At 39.0% G+C, this 16,027-nt stretch overlaps 1 protein-coding gene across 2 annotated transcripts in view; it reads left to right on the forward strand.

Annotated features, from left to right (window-relative positions):
* The window catches only part of Rapgef5 (Rap guanine nucleotide exchange factor 5), a 269,039-nt gene that overhangs the window by 156,028 nt on the left and 96,984 nt on the right, over positions 1-16,027 (forward strand). For both annotated transcript variants that reach the window (XM_069996107.1, XM_069996106.1), the window contains exon 9: positions 7,083-7,208. In XM_069996107.1, the coding sequence (XP_069852208.1) occupies positions 7,083-7,208 (126 nt within the window). The remainder of the gene's footprint in view (positions 1-7,082; positions 7,209-16,027) is intronic.

Consider the following 16,027-nt stretch of genomic DNA (forward strand, 5'->3'; position numbering starts at 1 on the left):
TGCTCTTCTGAGTTCTTCGCTTTTCAGAAGTAACCCAACTATAATTGCTACCATTTTCCTGATGAGCTAGAATGTGGTAGGGCTGGATTTTTGACCAAAGCACCCTACCTCTGAGATGTTTTTACCATGGTGCAAACTGCCTTTTAAACATTCTTACCTCAATCATTAGGTCATTTGGAAGATTAAATATCAACATGAAAATCAGTAAGGGCCTAGCACACCAAGTACTCAAAAGATTTAGGTGCTAATCAGTGTCATCATGATCCTCATTGCTTTTTGATATGAATGTTGAAGGTTTCTAACATGCCTTGGTTGCACCATTATTTTGTCTGCCATGCTACTACCTTCACATCAATAAATACTCATGAGTTCTATTCCCTTAATTCTTTCCATAAGACTAAGGGATTAACAAAGCTTTGTCAAAATGTATGCAAATGTTCCCCCCTTTTTTTGGGTTGTGGGGCCTGAACTCTGGGCCTGGGCGCTGTCCCTCAGCTCTTCAGCTCAAAGCTAGCACTCTACCACTTGAGCCACAGTTCCACTTCCGGCTTTTTTTCTTTTTGCTTATGTGGTGCTGAGGAATCGAACCCAGGGCCTCATGCATGCAAGGCAAGCGCTCTACCACTGGGCCACCTTCCCAGCCCCAATGTTCCCCCTTTCTAATGAGATCAGTGAGTAATTTACAATGTGTTGAACTTTGGAAACAGGTTCTTTGGTTCAGTTGGCCATTGACTGAGGACTTAGTAACTATTCCCATTGTCTCCTAGTCTCTATTTAAACCAATTATTTATATTAGTGATAATTGTAAATAATAAAAATTAATAGCTAAATATTTGAGTGTCTATCAGCAGTTAAATTGTACTAAAGAAATCCTAGGACTAGAGATGTGATCAAGGGCTGGGAATGTGGCTTAGTGGTAGAGTGCTTGCCTTGCCTAGCATGCATGAAGCTCTGGGTTTGATTCCTCAGTACCACATATATGAAAAAGCCAGAAGTGGTACTGTGGCTCAAGTGTAGAGTGCTAGCCTTGAGCAAAAGAAGCTCAGGGACAGTGCCCAGTCCCTGAATTCAAGCCCCAGGACTGAAAAAATAAAAGATGTGACTCAAGTGGCAGAGCATCTACCTAAACAAGTACAAGGCCCTGCACTTTTTCACTCAACGATAGTGCTCTACCACTTCGAGCCACAGTGCCACTTCCATACATTTTTTTTTCAATTCCATTAGCCTTTTGGTTTGTATTTTCTGTTTAAAAATAGCAAAACAAATTTACTTACTGAATTTCTAAGTTTATAATAGAACGAACATATTATATAATAATGAGTAAGATTTTATTGAAATGCCATGAATTTTTACTGAAGGACATTTTTTTAAAGTATCCTCTATTATTGAAAGCATGCTTTCTTCCTAGTTTTGCTTCCTTTGGTAGCAGTGTTTGTGTGATGCTTTACGTAGGTATTTAGCACAGTGATTTTTAAATTTAAGACAATGAAGATAGTATTGTCATACTTAAAACTTTACTATTTTACTTTTTGTCACATTCATTGATTATATGTCCTTTCCTAAGGGAATCCTGTTCAAGTTGATTTTTAAACCATGGGGGAATGGACCCGATATTTTTATGACTCTATTTGTAAAAGAAAACAGACTTTTCATTTACATTCATAACGTTTCTCAAATACTGAAAGCCATATGAATAGCTTTAATTATGTATTACAGAGATTTTCTTTTTAACTCTCAAAGCAGACCTTGAAATAAGGCTCTTAAATAATTCTTCTGACAGTTATACATTAATCTTTTAATGCTTTTTTGGTCTGGCTTAGCAGTGTTCGGTAAACTGTTTATAATTAATTTCACATAGATAAATGAAATAGACCAAAAATGTGAAAGTCTAGATCAAGGGCTGTTCGTTATCTTGTCTCTTCTGCCACAGGAGAGTTCTCCACATATATTAATAAATTCATGGGTTTCTTGAATGAGATCACTGAATTATGGAGCTGTGAAAGGGAGCCCAGAGAACATCTGGCTTAGGTGGTGTTTCCCAACAGTGCTGTTTTATGAACCGTCTAGGATATGTATTGTCTCTGGCATGAAACAGTTCTCCAGGGAAGAAACAGCATCTTTGACCCTGTCAAAAGCTTTCCTGAAAATTGTTTATAAGGCGTACTATAGGACTGATTGTTCTGTGAAGACTTCTAGAAATTATGTGGACACCAGAAAAACCAAGATAACAGTGTTGCTTATTTAACTAGAAGATACCAAGTAAACACAAAATAAGTAAGTTAATCTGAAATCCATTTTGAAAAGGAATAGCCTCTCATGCCTAAAATACATATTTGATTAGTTCTCAGTCTCTGGTTCTCATAAAAAATGCTTCCTCCTGAAAGAAAAGTTTATAATTTAGAATCTTAATCATGATGCAAAGGATGTTTAAGAGTTCCTTACAAATGTGTGTTCATATAAAAACCAAGTAGGGGCAGGAAATAGGGGCAGGGCTCAAGTAGTAGAGTGCCAGCCTTGAGCAAAAAAGGCATGTGCGAGTAAGAGGTCCTGAGTTCAAGCTCTAGTAGTGGCGCATGCACGTGTGCGCACACACACACACACACACACACACACACACACACACACACACACACACACACACACACACACACACACACTACTTCTTTTACTTCTTCTCAGTCCTAGCTTTTTTTTTTTTTTGCTAATGCTGCTACCGGTTGTCTGTAAAATAAACAAATAAAGACTGTCTCTGAATCAAAGTTGTGGGAGCTCAGCCTCGTGGCTTTGGAGCCCATACAGGTGAGAGGAAGTGAGGCTCAGTCCTGTGTGCTAAGTTCTGCAGCTCCATCACACTCCCACTTAGAAACCAAACCTGTTATACACAGGCCACACTGGAGAGAGATGATCACACTGCTGAAAAAAATGGCGTGAGTCTGAAGAGCTGAGGGTCATTACCATCCCTCCCGAAGAACAGGACATGGTGAAAATGACCTGGAACAGAAGCTAAGTCCTTGATGTAGACATAAAGGCATATTCGAGACAACAGGAACTTACCCTTAATTGATACAGTGTTAAAAATCATGCTAATCATCTGTCAGTAGAAATCGTCCCAGATAACTTCCTAGACTTCTTAAAATAGGCCACTTAACACCATTGACTCTCTCCTACCCTCTGTAGTATGACTAAAAAGATAGCTGAGTCCTAGTGGCTCACACCTGCAATTCTAGCTACTCAGGAGTGTGATCTGAAGCTCACAGTTCTACAGAAGATCTTCAGTTAACCAGAAAAAGCTAGAAGGGGAGTTGTGGCTCAAGAGATAGAACTCAAATCTTAAGTGAAATAAGAGAAAATGCCCTGGCCTTGAGTTCCAGCCCCAGTACTGCCACACACACAAAAAGAGTATCTTCATAGTCCCACTATAAATTAGCATCATCTCAGGCTAATGGTTCTAATTCTGACAAACAGAAATATGTCTGTGGAAGAAGGATAGGATGGTGGAAGGATTTAAAACTAAAAATCATGCAGGCCTTTAGTGATGCAGAGCAGCCCTGCTCTGAGGCCCAGAGTTGACAAGCAGCTTTCTGCCAGGTCTGTCAGGGAGAGTTTTCATAACATTGCTGTGTCCATTCACGTACATGTTGTTTCTTGCTGCTCTCAGGCTGCACTGCAGAGCTGAGTAGTCTCATGGTCTCCATCATCCATGGAACTTACCATTTGCTATCTTGGCCATCAGGCTGACTTTTATTCCTTTTCTTGTGCCTCCAGAATCTTCTTCCTTCCATCCTAGCTCTCAGCTAATAACTCCGTTTCTGAGAAATCAAAGTTGTCAGTTTAGAAGAGAATTTCCAGAAGTTCCCAATACCAGACCCTTCCAACATACTTACATATTTGGCTCTGAATTTCTCTTAAACGAATAAAATGTTTATAGTGATCTATCTATATGTTTTAGATCTTTATCTTCTCTTCTGTCCAAGACTATCACAACAGCAGATGCACACTCTTCCTCCTGCATCACCTAATGTCCCTCTCTACTGAGTGACTGCTAACACTGATGAATAGTCCTCTTTTGAACTCCAGGCTGCAAGCAAATCTCCCTTCACCTGGGCCCCTTTCCTGTCACAATGCTTCTGGATTCTCTGTTGGACTCCTGTTAATGCAGACTTTGTCCTTAACTCTACAGGAAGGAATTATTCTCCTCAAAGTCACCGGTTACTTTTGTCAAATTTAGGGTCAGTTACTTTTTAACTATTTGATGCACTGACATCTGTAGCAGCATTTCCTCTCTCTCCTTGAAAATGACTTCTTCACTTCTCTTGGCTTCTCTGGAGCCACTTTTTGTGTCATTACTCCCCGTATTCTCAATATCTAAACATTAGGCTCAACTCAATTCATATAACTAGAGGGATATTGTCTATAACCTGAGTGAGTCCCAGATTTATATCACCAGCCTCAGCTTCTCCTCTGAACCTCAGATTGCCAAGCCAGTCACCCCACTAGGATGTCAGTGGGGATCTTCCTTCCCAGATGATCTCCCAGCTTTTCTAGTCTCAGTGAATGTCTTCCCAGTGGCTCAGGCAAAATATTTTGGAAAGTCCTAAACATCCAAATCTGTTGGCCTCATCTTGACAACGTAACCTGCTTTTCATCAAGTTATCTCTTCCACATCACAAGTTGACAGTAATGACTCAGATGAAAAACCATCTCCCAATTGATCTTAAGATTCAACTACTTTCTCTCACACATTGATCCTCAGAAAATAAAAATTAGATTATGACAATTTTCTGTTCAAACCATTCTGAAGAATTTGTCTCTCTCACAAAAAGAATTCAGGCCCTTTATATACAGCTTGTAAGGAAACGATCTGATTTGATCCTGCACACCTTTGACTAGTCATACAAGTCTGCTCTTGACCAATGCTGTCCTGCCATACTGTTTCCTTTATTGTTTCTTGAATGTGCCAAGCACACCAAACCTCAAGGCCCTCGCACTTGTTCCTCTGGGTATCCACATCACCTCTCCTTTATCCTTTAGGCCTGCTTTCAGATGTCAGCCTGGTAGAGAATCACCTGACATTCCTAGTTCATTACCTTCAATAGTTTCTCTCTTCCCTTGCCCTGCTTTTCTTTTCTTTCCTCTCACATATATTCACATGAAATTTTACTTATGTTACAGAATTATTTATGTGATACATAGTCTAGTATGAAGGACTTTGACCTTTTGGTTATTCACTTTTATGACTTCTGTACTGACTTTTTCCTCAACTAAAGTCTTTTGAGAGAATGAATGAATGATTAATTTAGAGAATTGAGATATAGAAAAGAGATTGCAATAATTATTTGATTTAAATATTGGATATGTTTTCATATGGAACAAGGGATCTACCTACTTTCAACTGCTTTAAAAGGCAAAACAAGGAGTTGGAGGCATGGCTCAGTTGGTAAAGCACTAGCCAGTAAGTGAAAACATCAGGTACTGAGTTCAAGTGCCAGTCTCAGACCTAGAAAAGAAAAGAAGTGAAAGGCAAAACTAGTACTGGTTGACACTAGTTTCAGTATTTTGTGTGGTATGAAAGGGGACTTTCCAACAGTTTCTGGCTATCTAAAAGTGTACAGAACGTCTTCTGATAAGCTGAGATCCCTGTCCAAGGAAACTCTGGAAAGGAACTGGAAAAGCACTTGCAAGGGTTGTTATAAAAATAAATCCTTTCACTTTTGACAGTGGAATTCTACTTGCTGCCCCATGGGAGTCTGTGTTTGGGCCACTTTGAATATTGGGTTTGTTTCCTTCTGAGTTAAGAGAAAGCACTGCCCTTGGACATAGAAGTTGTAGTTATTGCTTTGTATGGATGCTTTCTTTTCCATTAAGGCCAATCAGTCACATGAGTTTCTTTAACACAAACTGTGACGGCCAGGAACCTTGGGTCACTTGCAAGGGAGCCCATATTTGGACGTGTTACTTTATACATTCAAATCCTGTAGGTTGTATGGGGAAAAATAAAGATTCCATGGTTTTGATTGCTTCTGCCAAGTATAATGTCAGATTTCTCTTGTATATCATACCTTGGTATGTCAGTATGAATTATTTGGAGAAGAAGTTGAATAGAAATAGTTGATAATTTGAGTATTAGAATGGCCATATTATTTTATACTCCAAAGTCCTAGAGTAATCTTCCTCCTTATTGTTAATAATTTGGGTGCTTCAACCGTTAATCTGAATGCTTTAACTGGATGGCAGTGGCTCACATCTGTAATCCTAGTTACTAAGGAGGCTAAGATCTAAAAATTGCAATTCAAAGCTAACCTACACAGGAAAGTCCATCAGACTTAGTTCCAGTTAACAACCAAAAATTTGGAAGTACAGTTGTGGCTCAAATGGTAGAATGCTAGCCTTGAGCAGAAAAAAAGCTAAGGAATAGTGCTCAGGCCCTGAGTTCAAGCCCTGGTAACCGGCACAAACAATTATAATGATGATGCTTTATGATTTGTTTCCAAACCCTGATGAACTTTCCTTCTCTAACTTTTTATTTTTAATACAATTCTCATCATTTTTTATGCCCCATGGGGGATCTTTTATAGATAATCCATAGTAATTTTCCAGTTGTGGAAAACAAAATCTTGTAATTGTCTTGGTAGCTGTGAATTTGTCTATGGAATGACCTACCAGAGCTAAAGAACTGGGAAGTTGTAGACTGTTATTTTTAGGACTCTATCACGTTACCCTTTTTGCCAGAGCAGTTCCTGGCTAACTTTCCCATGGATTTTTAACCTCTTGCTAGGCTTTGCTTATGTAACAGGAAACAGGCTGTCAGGAACAAACAAATAGGGCATATCAGGCGCACACGTAGTAGCGAATGATTTAGTTTGCCTTTTGCTCTCAATGTAGACTGATACTTGATCTCTATGATATTTCTGTATTATAAAACAACATAATTTTTGACTTGGAAAAGCAAAAATTTTATCAAGAGCATGATTTAATCCAGGACACAGTGAAAAATGAGCTTATTTTAAGGTGAACTTTGAAGCGGTGTCATGTCCTGGGACTGTGGATTTAAGTATATCTTTGCTTTTTCTCCAACTCTGAAGGCGGGAGTGATGTGCAAGCTTCAGGAGAGAGATGATATCGGACGCATTGAACTGGTACAGAAGTTGGCAAGAGAAAATTGTCAGTTTCTGCAGACCGACAAAAAAGAATTGGAGAAGTCTGAACACGTAAGCCCCTTTCCTACTGGGATTCAGGTTTGAAGGGATGGAGAATGTTTCTGCTTCATTATGTGTTTGAGAAAAAGACTTTTATTTTCAATTCTTTACATTTGGGAATTTTTTCTTACCCCAAAGCATCCTTCTTAGTTTTTCATAGCTCTCAGCTAGTTATTTAGGACTTGAACTAGAACTCTTCTCCAAAGTGAGCCTTGTAGAAATATGGATTCTGCTTAAGAAAATAAACATGAATGCATATTTGTTACAACCTGAACTGATGGCTTTCCATCAAATCAAAACTTCCATCAAAATATGCAGAGTTTTGTCCCATCAAATAGTTTAGAGAATAAAGACTTAATTTTTTTATTATTTTAAGTAGTTGTACAAAGGAGATGCCATTCAACAAAGCAGTTATAAATACAGTGCATCTTAATCAAAGTTACCCCTTTCAACATTCTCACCCATCCCTCCCAACCTACCCTGAGAATATGGATTTTCAAGCAGTATTGTTTAGATGGGTCTAATTGTCAAAGAATGTATCCTAAGTCCATAAAAATAGATTAAAACAGCACAGGGTAGACATGTTCTTACCAAGTGGGAAGGTCAGAGGGAGATTTCCCAGTATCCCATGAACACTGTGTTCCAACAAAAGTGACTTTGTCTGAATTCAGTGAAAGCTGGTGGAAAGTACATTGGGCTTGGTCCCACTGAAAGCAGTTATTCAGCCTGCATCTCAGAACTGAGAAAGCTGGCCTCACACCAGGAAGACAATGCAGCCACTTTCTTCTGCTCCACACGATGATCTGCTGATTTGTTGTTTGTAAGACTTTTTGCTCTTGGTGCAGTACAATCCTCTGCAGAACATTCCTCTTTGCTTATAAATATGTCTTTCTCTGACTTTTATTTTCCCTTGAAATCTTATTTTCAACCCTTTTTAAGGGGGGGGATGTTTCATGCTTTTTTTTTTTCCGATCCTAAGTCCATCAATATAAGTGAGCAGGAGAGGTGATGAGATGTTGGGAGCTAAGCTGGCTTTTTAGTTTAATAGCATAGCACATCCCTAGAAGTAACAGTCAGGGTCTCAAGAGTTAGAATTATTAGGCAGTTTGGAAGTCTTGATCAAACCGTTTCAAAGTAAATATAACTCTTGCAGTGCAATTGGAGGCCTTACTTTTTTTTTTTTTTGGTCAGTCGTGGGGCTTGAACTCAGGGCCTGGGCGCTGTCCCTCAGCTCTTCAGCTCAAGGCGAGCGCTCTTCCACTTGAGCTACAGCGCCACTTCTGGTTTTCTGGTCGTTTATTGGAGATAGGAGTCTCACAGTCTCTCCTGCCCGGGCTGGCTTTGAACTGTGATCCTCAGATCTCAGCCTCCTGAGTAGCTAGGATTACAGGCGTGAGCCACCAGCGCCCGGCTGGAGGCCTTACTTTTGCAAAGTATTATCGAAAATTTTAGGGGCTTGTTCAAGTTGTTACAAGCACTCTTAAGTTTGACTATATTAGAGTAACCTCTAACCTGTCATGTCTTTAGGATATTTACGTATATTTAGACATTGTATTTACTAGCCTATTGTGTAGCTTAGATTTATTAAAATAATATTCCTTTTGATTCATTGTATGCTTTGTTTGATTGATTTCATGATGTATATTTCCCTACATTTTAGCATCTCTGAAGTCAAACTATCTTAACAGTTGATAACATGAAGACATGTCATTGTGTAATTGTGAGCATTTTTCTTTTCTCATGGTCTTAAAAGGAATGTTGTATCTATAACTGGTTTCAGATGAGATGCAATGAACCAATGACAACTTGAGGTAGAACAAGTTCTTTTGAAATCAAATAGTACACAATTTTATCACAGTTAAACATTATTAGCATCATACCACAAGGACTTATGCTTATTAAAAAAATACCTGTGTTGCCTTTGTTTCATATGTAGTCAAATTCAGAATATTAGAAACAGCACCATTAATAAGATACCCTCCAAATATGTAACTTGAAGTCTCAGTATGGTGGAGATCATTGTAAAGGAAACAGAAATTTATTGGTTGAAGATTTGCAGCTTTTTCAATGGAATTTTTCCTCTGTTACTCTTAAGCCTTCATTTTCAGTTTGTACTAAAACACTTGAGATTTTCTGCTTCTTGCATTAGTGTCATTTGTTGGAATGTTTATATTTCTGAGAGGGAAGACAGTTATATAGATATGAAGGTTGGAATTGTGAATTTTCCACGGGTACTTTCTTAGGAGGCCTGAAGTAAGGAAAAGTGAACCTAAGATGATTTTTTTTTCTTAGTGATACATGTAAACAGCCATTCTGTGATCTCTCTCTGCTGAATGACCCCTTGAGCCAATCAGCAGTTGGGGCTAATACTAATGTGCTGCTCCATTAAATGAGTTCCCATGTCAGATGCTCATACTTTTTATAATAGTTACTTTAAGATGAAAGCTTCCTGACTTTATCTTGAACATCTATGTAAAGCTACATCTTTGATTACCAATTATGTTGTCAGTGCTCAGGAGCATTTCAGTTTTCCTGTCCTTTCTTTTTAGTCACAGTCATCTGCTTTGGGTCGTGGAAACTCAGTTACAACTTTCAGCTCATAGCATGGGCAAAGGAGACTACAGTGTGCAACGTAGACCTAAGTCCACGGCTTTCTGTTCTTGTTTTAGCAATATTGGCCAAACCTTGGAGTTATAAACAGTTTTTTTTTATGGTTTGAAATTCTTCCTCTATCTCATCTGCCAGTCTTAGGTCAAAGCTAGCTAAGTAGACAGTGTCTAAATTTTAAGTTAGAATCCAAATTGACTATTGAGTTATTCTTTTGACCAAATTTAATGGATCTTCTAGTTCTAGAATGTCACATCCTTTCTCATCCATGTGTGCCAAGATGAGAAAGTGACTTTGAAGTACCACTGCTTTGGGAAGGATGAAACTGATAGAACAAAGCCTTGGTTGCTATTGTGTCTCATTACAAATTGAAGGGGATTAGAGTGTTCTTAGACTGGCAACTGCCATGATTATAAATGCATGCATGTGCTTGTGTCAAAGTGTTGCTGAAATAATAGAAAAAGATTAAATGTGTATCACAGGTTTCTCATCAGTTTTTCTAATTTATTGTTAACTGTAGACAAAATTAGGTGGCACTATTATAATTATGTGAGGACTTGAAGTAAGGCAGAAATGAGATTATGTTTCCTAAAAATTATGATAGGAATACCTATATTTAGACACATTATTTTAAGAAATTTATATTTTTTAAAAACATTGTATTTGCTAGTCTTAATTGATGGTCTGTGGGGAAAGGGCATGAGTTACCAGGTGATTCTTGTGTTTGAACTTGTGGTTACAATGGTTACAGAGAAGTTCGGGCAAGAAGAACATTTAAGGCAGAATGAGCCGACTGGAAGCTATTGGTGATTCATGGGGAATGGAAAGAGATGGGCTGGAAAAAAGCTAAAATTCAGTTGGGAAATACCTAGTAAACCACCGCTAAGGAGTTTAGGCATGTCTTTTGGCAAAGAAAAACCAACAAGGAAGGGACATGCACAATCAGGGACATGCACAATCAGTTGTGGGCCTTGTTGGATCTCTGGCTTCAGTTCAGAGGAAAAGTTGAATGAGGAAGAAGGAAATGTTGGCAAGAATCTTAAAGCTATTGTAATTGGTTAGGTGGAGGTGTTAGCTTGGAGTTAGGCAATGGGAATACATATAGACAGTGAATCTGACAGAACTTGATGTGTGATGATGGGGGATGTGGGTAGTTTTACATTAAGTAATTACGAACTTTGATTAAGATTTCTTTGGTTGGTCACTTTTGCTATGAAGCCACATGAGCATTGACCTTGCTTTTTTTCCTGGTATGTTTCCAGTGTTAAAGATCATAAATTTATATCATTGGCAGTTGTTAGAGGGCTAACAGTATGGAGATACATAGACTTTTCAGACTAATCCCTTTGAGGCACCTACAGCAGAAAGCATCTCTAGTTGCCACATATGAACATGCATTTTCTCCAATGCCCTGTGTGCCTTATTCAGAATTCATGGTGATGTTAGCGTTGCTGTCCTGAATGCAGTCTTCTGAATTTTTATGACTAATATTGTTGTTCCAGAATGCTTTCCATTATTCAGTTATTTTCTGAACTTTTACTTAAGTCGATATTGTGGAAGACTCCTATTCCTCAAGCACTTCGCTTAGTTGTGGAGAAAAAAATTGAAATAAATAACGGATCTATAAAGAGATCAAGGGGAGAACCCAAGAGGAACACATAAGAGTGAGGAGGCTGTTTCCAGCTGGAAGTGGGGTTTTCTCCATGGCTTAGGTAGAGTTTGACCTGGGCTTTAAAATAGAGTTTTGAGTTAGACTTATACCCTTCTAATGGAGAAAGAACATTCCTAGTGTTAAGAAGAGCGCTAGAAAATACATAGAGATATAGAGATGAAAGATAGTTTTCAGAAATTTGAAACCTTGTGGTGTCACTGCACTACTGGAAGTTGGTGTTGAGAAAGGAGAAAAGATTCAGTGGGAAATGAGATTGGGTACCACTGGAGGATTTTGAAGGCAAAGAAATGTTGCTTCACTTTCAAAATAATGAGTAGCCAGTATTGGGTTTTGTTAGTTTTCATTAAAAAGGAGTCTGGCTGAGCACTAGTGACTCATGCCTATAATCCTAGCTACTCAAGAGGCTAAGTTCTGAGGATTGTGGTTCACAGTCAGTGTGGGCAGGAACATCTATGAGAATCTTACCTCCAGTTAGCCACCAGAAAACTGGAAATGGCGCTATGACTCAAAGTGATAGAGTGCTAACCTTGAGCAAAAGAGTTTGGGGACAGTGCCAAAGCCCTGAGTTCAAGCCCCATGATCCACCAAAAAAAAAAAAAAAAAAAAAAAAAGGAGTCTAGGTGAAGTCTTTGTGAGGTAAATGGTATTATTTTATATTATTTCAGTCTGACAGATTAGAAGGCTGAGGCTGGTGAGTGCTTAGACTGCGTTGGATGAGAGTGAACACAAGTCTGATTGCCTAGGAAGCCAGCTCACTGAATTCAAGGCCCTTAGGTGCTGGGAAGCTAAGGCAACACTCCCAATAGTCTTGAGAGAGAGGGAACTAAGGATGCTGGTGGACAGCCTTAAAGGGAGGAGACTGATTAGTGGGAAGGGACTAAGGTGATGGGTGTGGCTAGATGCTGGCTTAAATATTAATTGAGATCTGAAAAGCTCATATAAATAAAGTAGTTATCTTAAAGCATATGTCTAAAGGTAGATCTTATTTTCTGGAATACAAGTGTGTACTATCAGAAAATGGATTTGTTTTCTTTTCCTGGAAAATAGCAATGCTTTGTAGTATATTAAATTGAAAATTAGATATACTAGTAGTATGTCCAAACTGACTTCCCAATCTCCACTGGTAGAAATTAAGGGCTACGGAACATATGTGAAGAACTTGTTCGGCAATACTTAACTGAGGGGCTTTGTTTCCATTCCTGCCTCTCCCCACCCTATTTTCTTCAGTTCCTTTGTTAAGTCTGAGGACCCACCCAATTTCCTTCCCTTCTCCAACTTACTCATGAAACATGGGTGGGAAGGGGATTTTGCACATACTGACACTGAACCTTGGCATGGTCTGCCACTGCACTACGGACGGGTCCCATCACTCAGCCGCTGCCGGAATTTCCTCTTCCCTGTTTCCTGCAGCCTCATCCTGGAATTCTGCCTACGTCAAAGGATTTCTTGTGTAAGAATTACTAGGAGAGAAGTGGTTTTGAGTATTCTAGCTGCTGGCAGCCTTATCTTACATGCTAAAAGTTGGCCTCTATCTTTTTCTAATCTCTGTTTGATCTATTTGGTTTTTAAGTGCAGTTCAATGTAAATTAGAAATCCTTTTTTTTTTAATCTGTGGGAAATATTAAAAGGAAAGTATTTTAGTATTCTGTTCAAACTTGTGTTAGACATCTAGATAAAAACAGTGTCAAGCGATCTCATAACCATTTGGAAGGATGTCAATAAATTGATTCAACCATAACACTAAAGATAAAATTTTAGAACATTATTTACTATTGAAAGCTTAAGTTCTGACCAGGTGCCAGTGGCTCATACTTGTAATCCTAACTGCTCAGGAGTCAGAGATCTGAGAATTGTGGTTCAAAGCCAGCCTGGGCAGGAAAGCCCATGAGACTCTTATCTCTAATTAATCACCAAAAAAGCTAGAAAGTGGAGCTGTGGTTCAAGTGATGGAGTACTAGCCTTGAGCAGAAAAGCTCAGGGACAGGGCTTAGGCCCCAAGTTAAACTCCAGTACTGGGAAGCAAGCAAGCAAGCAAGCAAGAGAAAGAGAAAGGAAAGAGAGAGAGAGAGAAAGAAAGGAAGAAGGAAGGAAGGAAGGAAGAAAGAAAGGAAGGTAGGAAGGAAGGAAGGAAGGGAGAGAAGGAAAAGGAAGGGAGTGAGGGAGGAAGGGAGGGAAGGAAGGAAGGAGAAAGAAAGAAGAAAGGAAGGAAGTTAGAGCTCAGATGTGACATGTAATTCATAATATATTAAGTTTTCTACCTGTCAACGAAGAAATGACCACATTGGAACTATATTATTTTTATTAGTAACAAAATATCAACTTTGTAATGGGTTGAAATTAAGCTATCTTTTCATAGAAAATATACTTCCTAGAGGGAGTTGATTTGGAGTGTTTTAAATCAAGATCAGGCCATCAGGTAACTTGAAAGTGTCAGAAGATTTTTGTTTTTCAATATTACCAATCGAACTGAGGGCCTCTCACTAAGTAGGCAAACGGGCTACCACTTGAGCCACATCCCCCAATCCTGTTGGGTTTTTTTAGGTTCAAAAAGAGGGAAAAAAGGACAAGAGAAAGAGTTGACAAAGAGATGGCTCAACACCCAGACAGGTTTATTAGGGGGAAAAAAATTCTTGCAAGGGGGAGCTAGAAGTGCACTCCTTGCTTACAGTCTGAAGTTGTTTATAGTAGGTCTGAAAGAGTACTAGAATTGTCTGTCTAGTGGAAGTGGTTTGAAAGTAACGAATGGTGGGAAATAAGATCACAGTTGGAGGTAGGGAGGGAGCCAAGATCAAGGTCCAAACTGGGACAGACTGGGAGTAAATTTTGGTCTGACTCTTGTTGCATGAGTTTATCTAGTCTGGGACAAAGGGTAAGGTGAGAGTGTTAGTGAATTAAGGCCCTTTTCTGGGGCCTCAAGATGAAGATATCAGACCATTTGGATTTCATTGGTTTAGTTTATATTTAGATCTTGTGCTTTTTCTCAGTGTAGTCTCAGACTTCTGCCTCCTGAATAGCTAGGTTTACAGACTTTCATCACCATACCTGGCTTGTTTTTCAAATGAGGTCTAGCTAACTTTTGGCCTTGAATTCCCAACCTTTGACTCCATCTCCTGAGAAAGTAGTTCTTGCCACCAAGAAGTTAACAATTTAGCTCAAAAGGAATTGATGCATGCAAAGCAAGTGATGCTTTAAGACAATATTTAATGAAGTTGAGAGGGAGAAGAATTTAGGAAACAGCTCACAGTTTCAGCCCCTATACTCATCCCATTCATTCAGGAGCATATTTTATAAGTTTGGTTCCCTTTTTTGCAGTCTTTCAATTCTGGATTTTTATTTCCTCCAGAAAAATGACAGCCAGATGGCAAGTGTGTCTCTTGTCTGGGGGAGCCATCTGGTTATTAATTAGCTATATTAAGTTCTCAAAAGAAGCCCATTGCAAGTCCTGACATTAAAAACAACAACAACTTAAGGATACAGGTGGACCTGTTTCAACAATGAGAAGTACAAGTTGTCATGTCCAAAACGAGCTTTACAACGTCGGTGCGGGGGGGGGGGGTAAGGGGGAGGAAGGAGAAGGATTGGGATGGGGGGAAGGGGGGAGGCTGGGAAGGGATGTGAAGGGTAAACAAAGGAGGAGGCTGCAATGCTTGGTAAGAAATGTACGCATTATCCTGCCCATGTAATTGTAACTCCTCTGTACAGTATGTTCACAAATGAAATTAAATTAAATTAAAAAAAAACAAAAAAACAACAACAATAACACAAAGAACTAGTTTAAAGCCAGGTGCCAGTGGCTCACACCTATAATCTTAGGTACTTAGAAGGCTGAGATCCAAGGGTCATGGTTAAAAGCCAGCTTGGGAAGTAAAGTCCATGAGACCCTTATTTCCAAATAATCACCGAAATCTGGATGTGGAGGAAGCTGTGGCACAAATAGTAGAATACCTTTCTTGAGTGAAAATGTGCTCAGGACTCTGAGTTCAAGTCCCAGTGCACTTGCATGTGCATGCACATACACACACACACACACACACACACACACACACACACACACGCATGCGCGCACACACACACACACACACACACACACACACACACACAAAACCACCTAGTTTTTGTGCTTTGTTGAGATGGAGGAATTTGTCATTATGCAATTTGTATATGTTTCTGAAAACATTCAAGATTGCTTTAAAAGGCCCAGTTAAGAAAATGGATATTGGCCAAAGTCTCTTGATTTATCAAACTCATGTTGTCAAATGAGCTTTCATTCCCTGCTTCACAGATGCTGCTCCCTAGATTTATTAGATTCTTATTCTTGCAAAGTTAAAATAGACACATTATCTCATATGTTGTAAAATTGTTAAAGTGAAGAGTGGGAAAGTAGATTATTTTCTTTGACTATTGCTTCTCTCCCCCTGCCCCACCCCATGGTATATCTTGCTGCTCTAGACACTTGGTAACTTTATGTTCTTTTCTTCTCTACCTCCATGCAGACCTGATCTGACTAATAAAACAATACTAATACCTTATAGACAAGTAACAGGAAAAGCCT

This window comes from Dipodomys merriami, unplaced genomic scaffold, assembly GCF_024711535.1.
Source record: "Dipodomys merriami isolate MVZ:Mamm:240054 unplaced genomic scaffold, mDipMer1.0.p SCAF_5, whole genome shotgun sequence".
Taxonomy (NCBI): Eukaryota; Metazoa; Chordata; class Mammalia; order Rodentia; family Heteromyidae; genus Dipodomys; species Dipodomys merriami.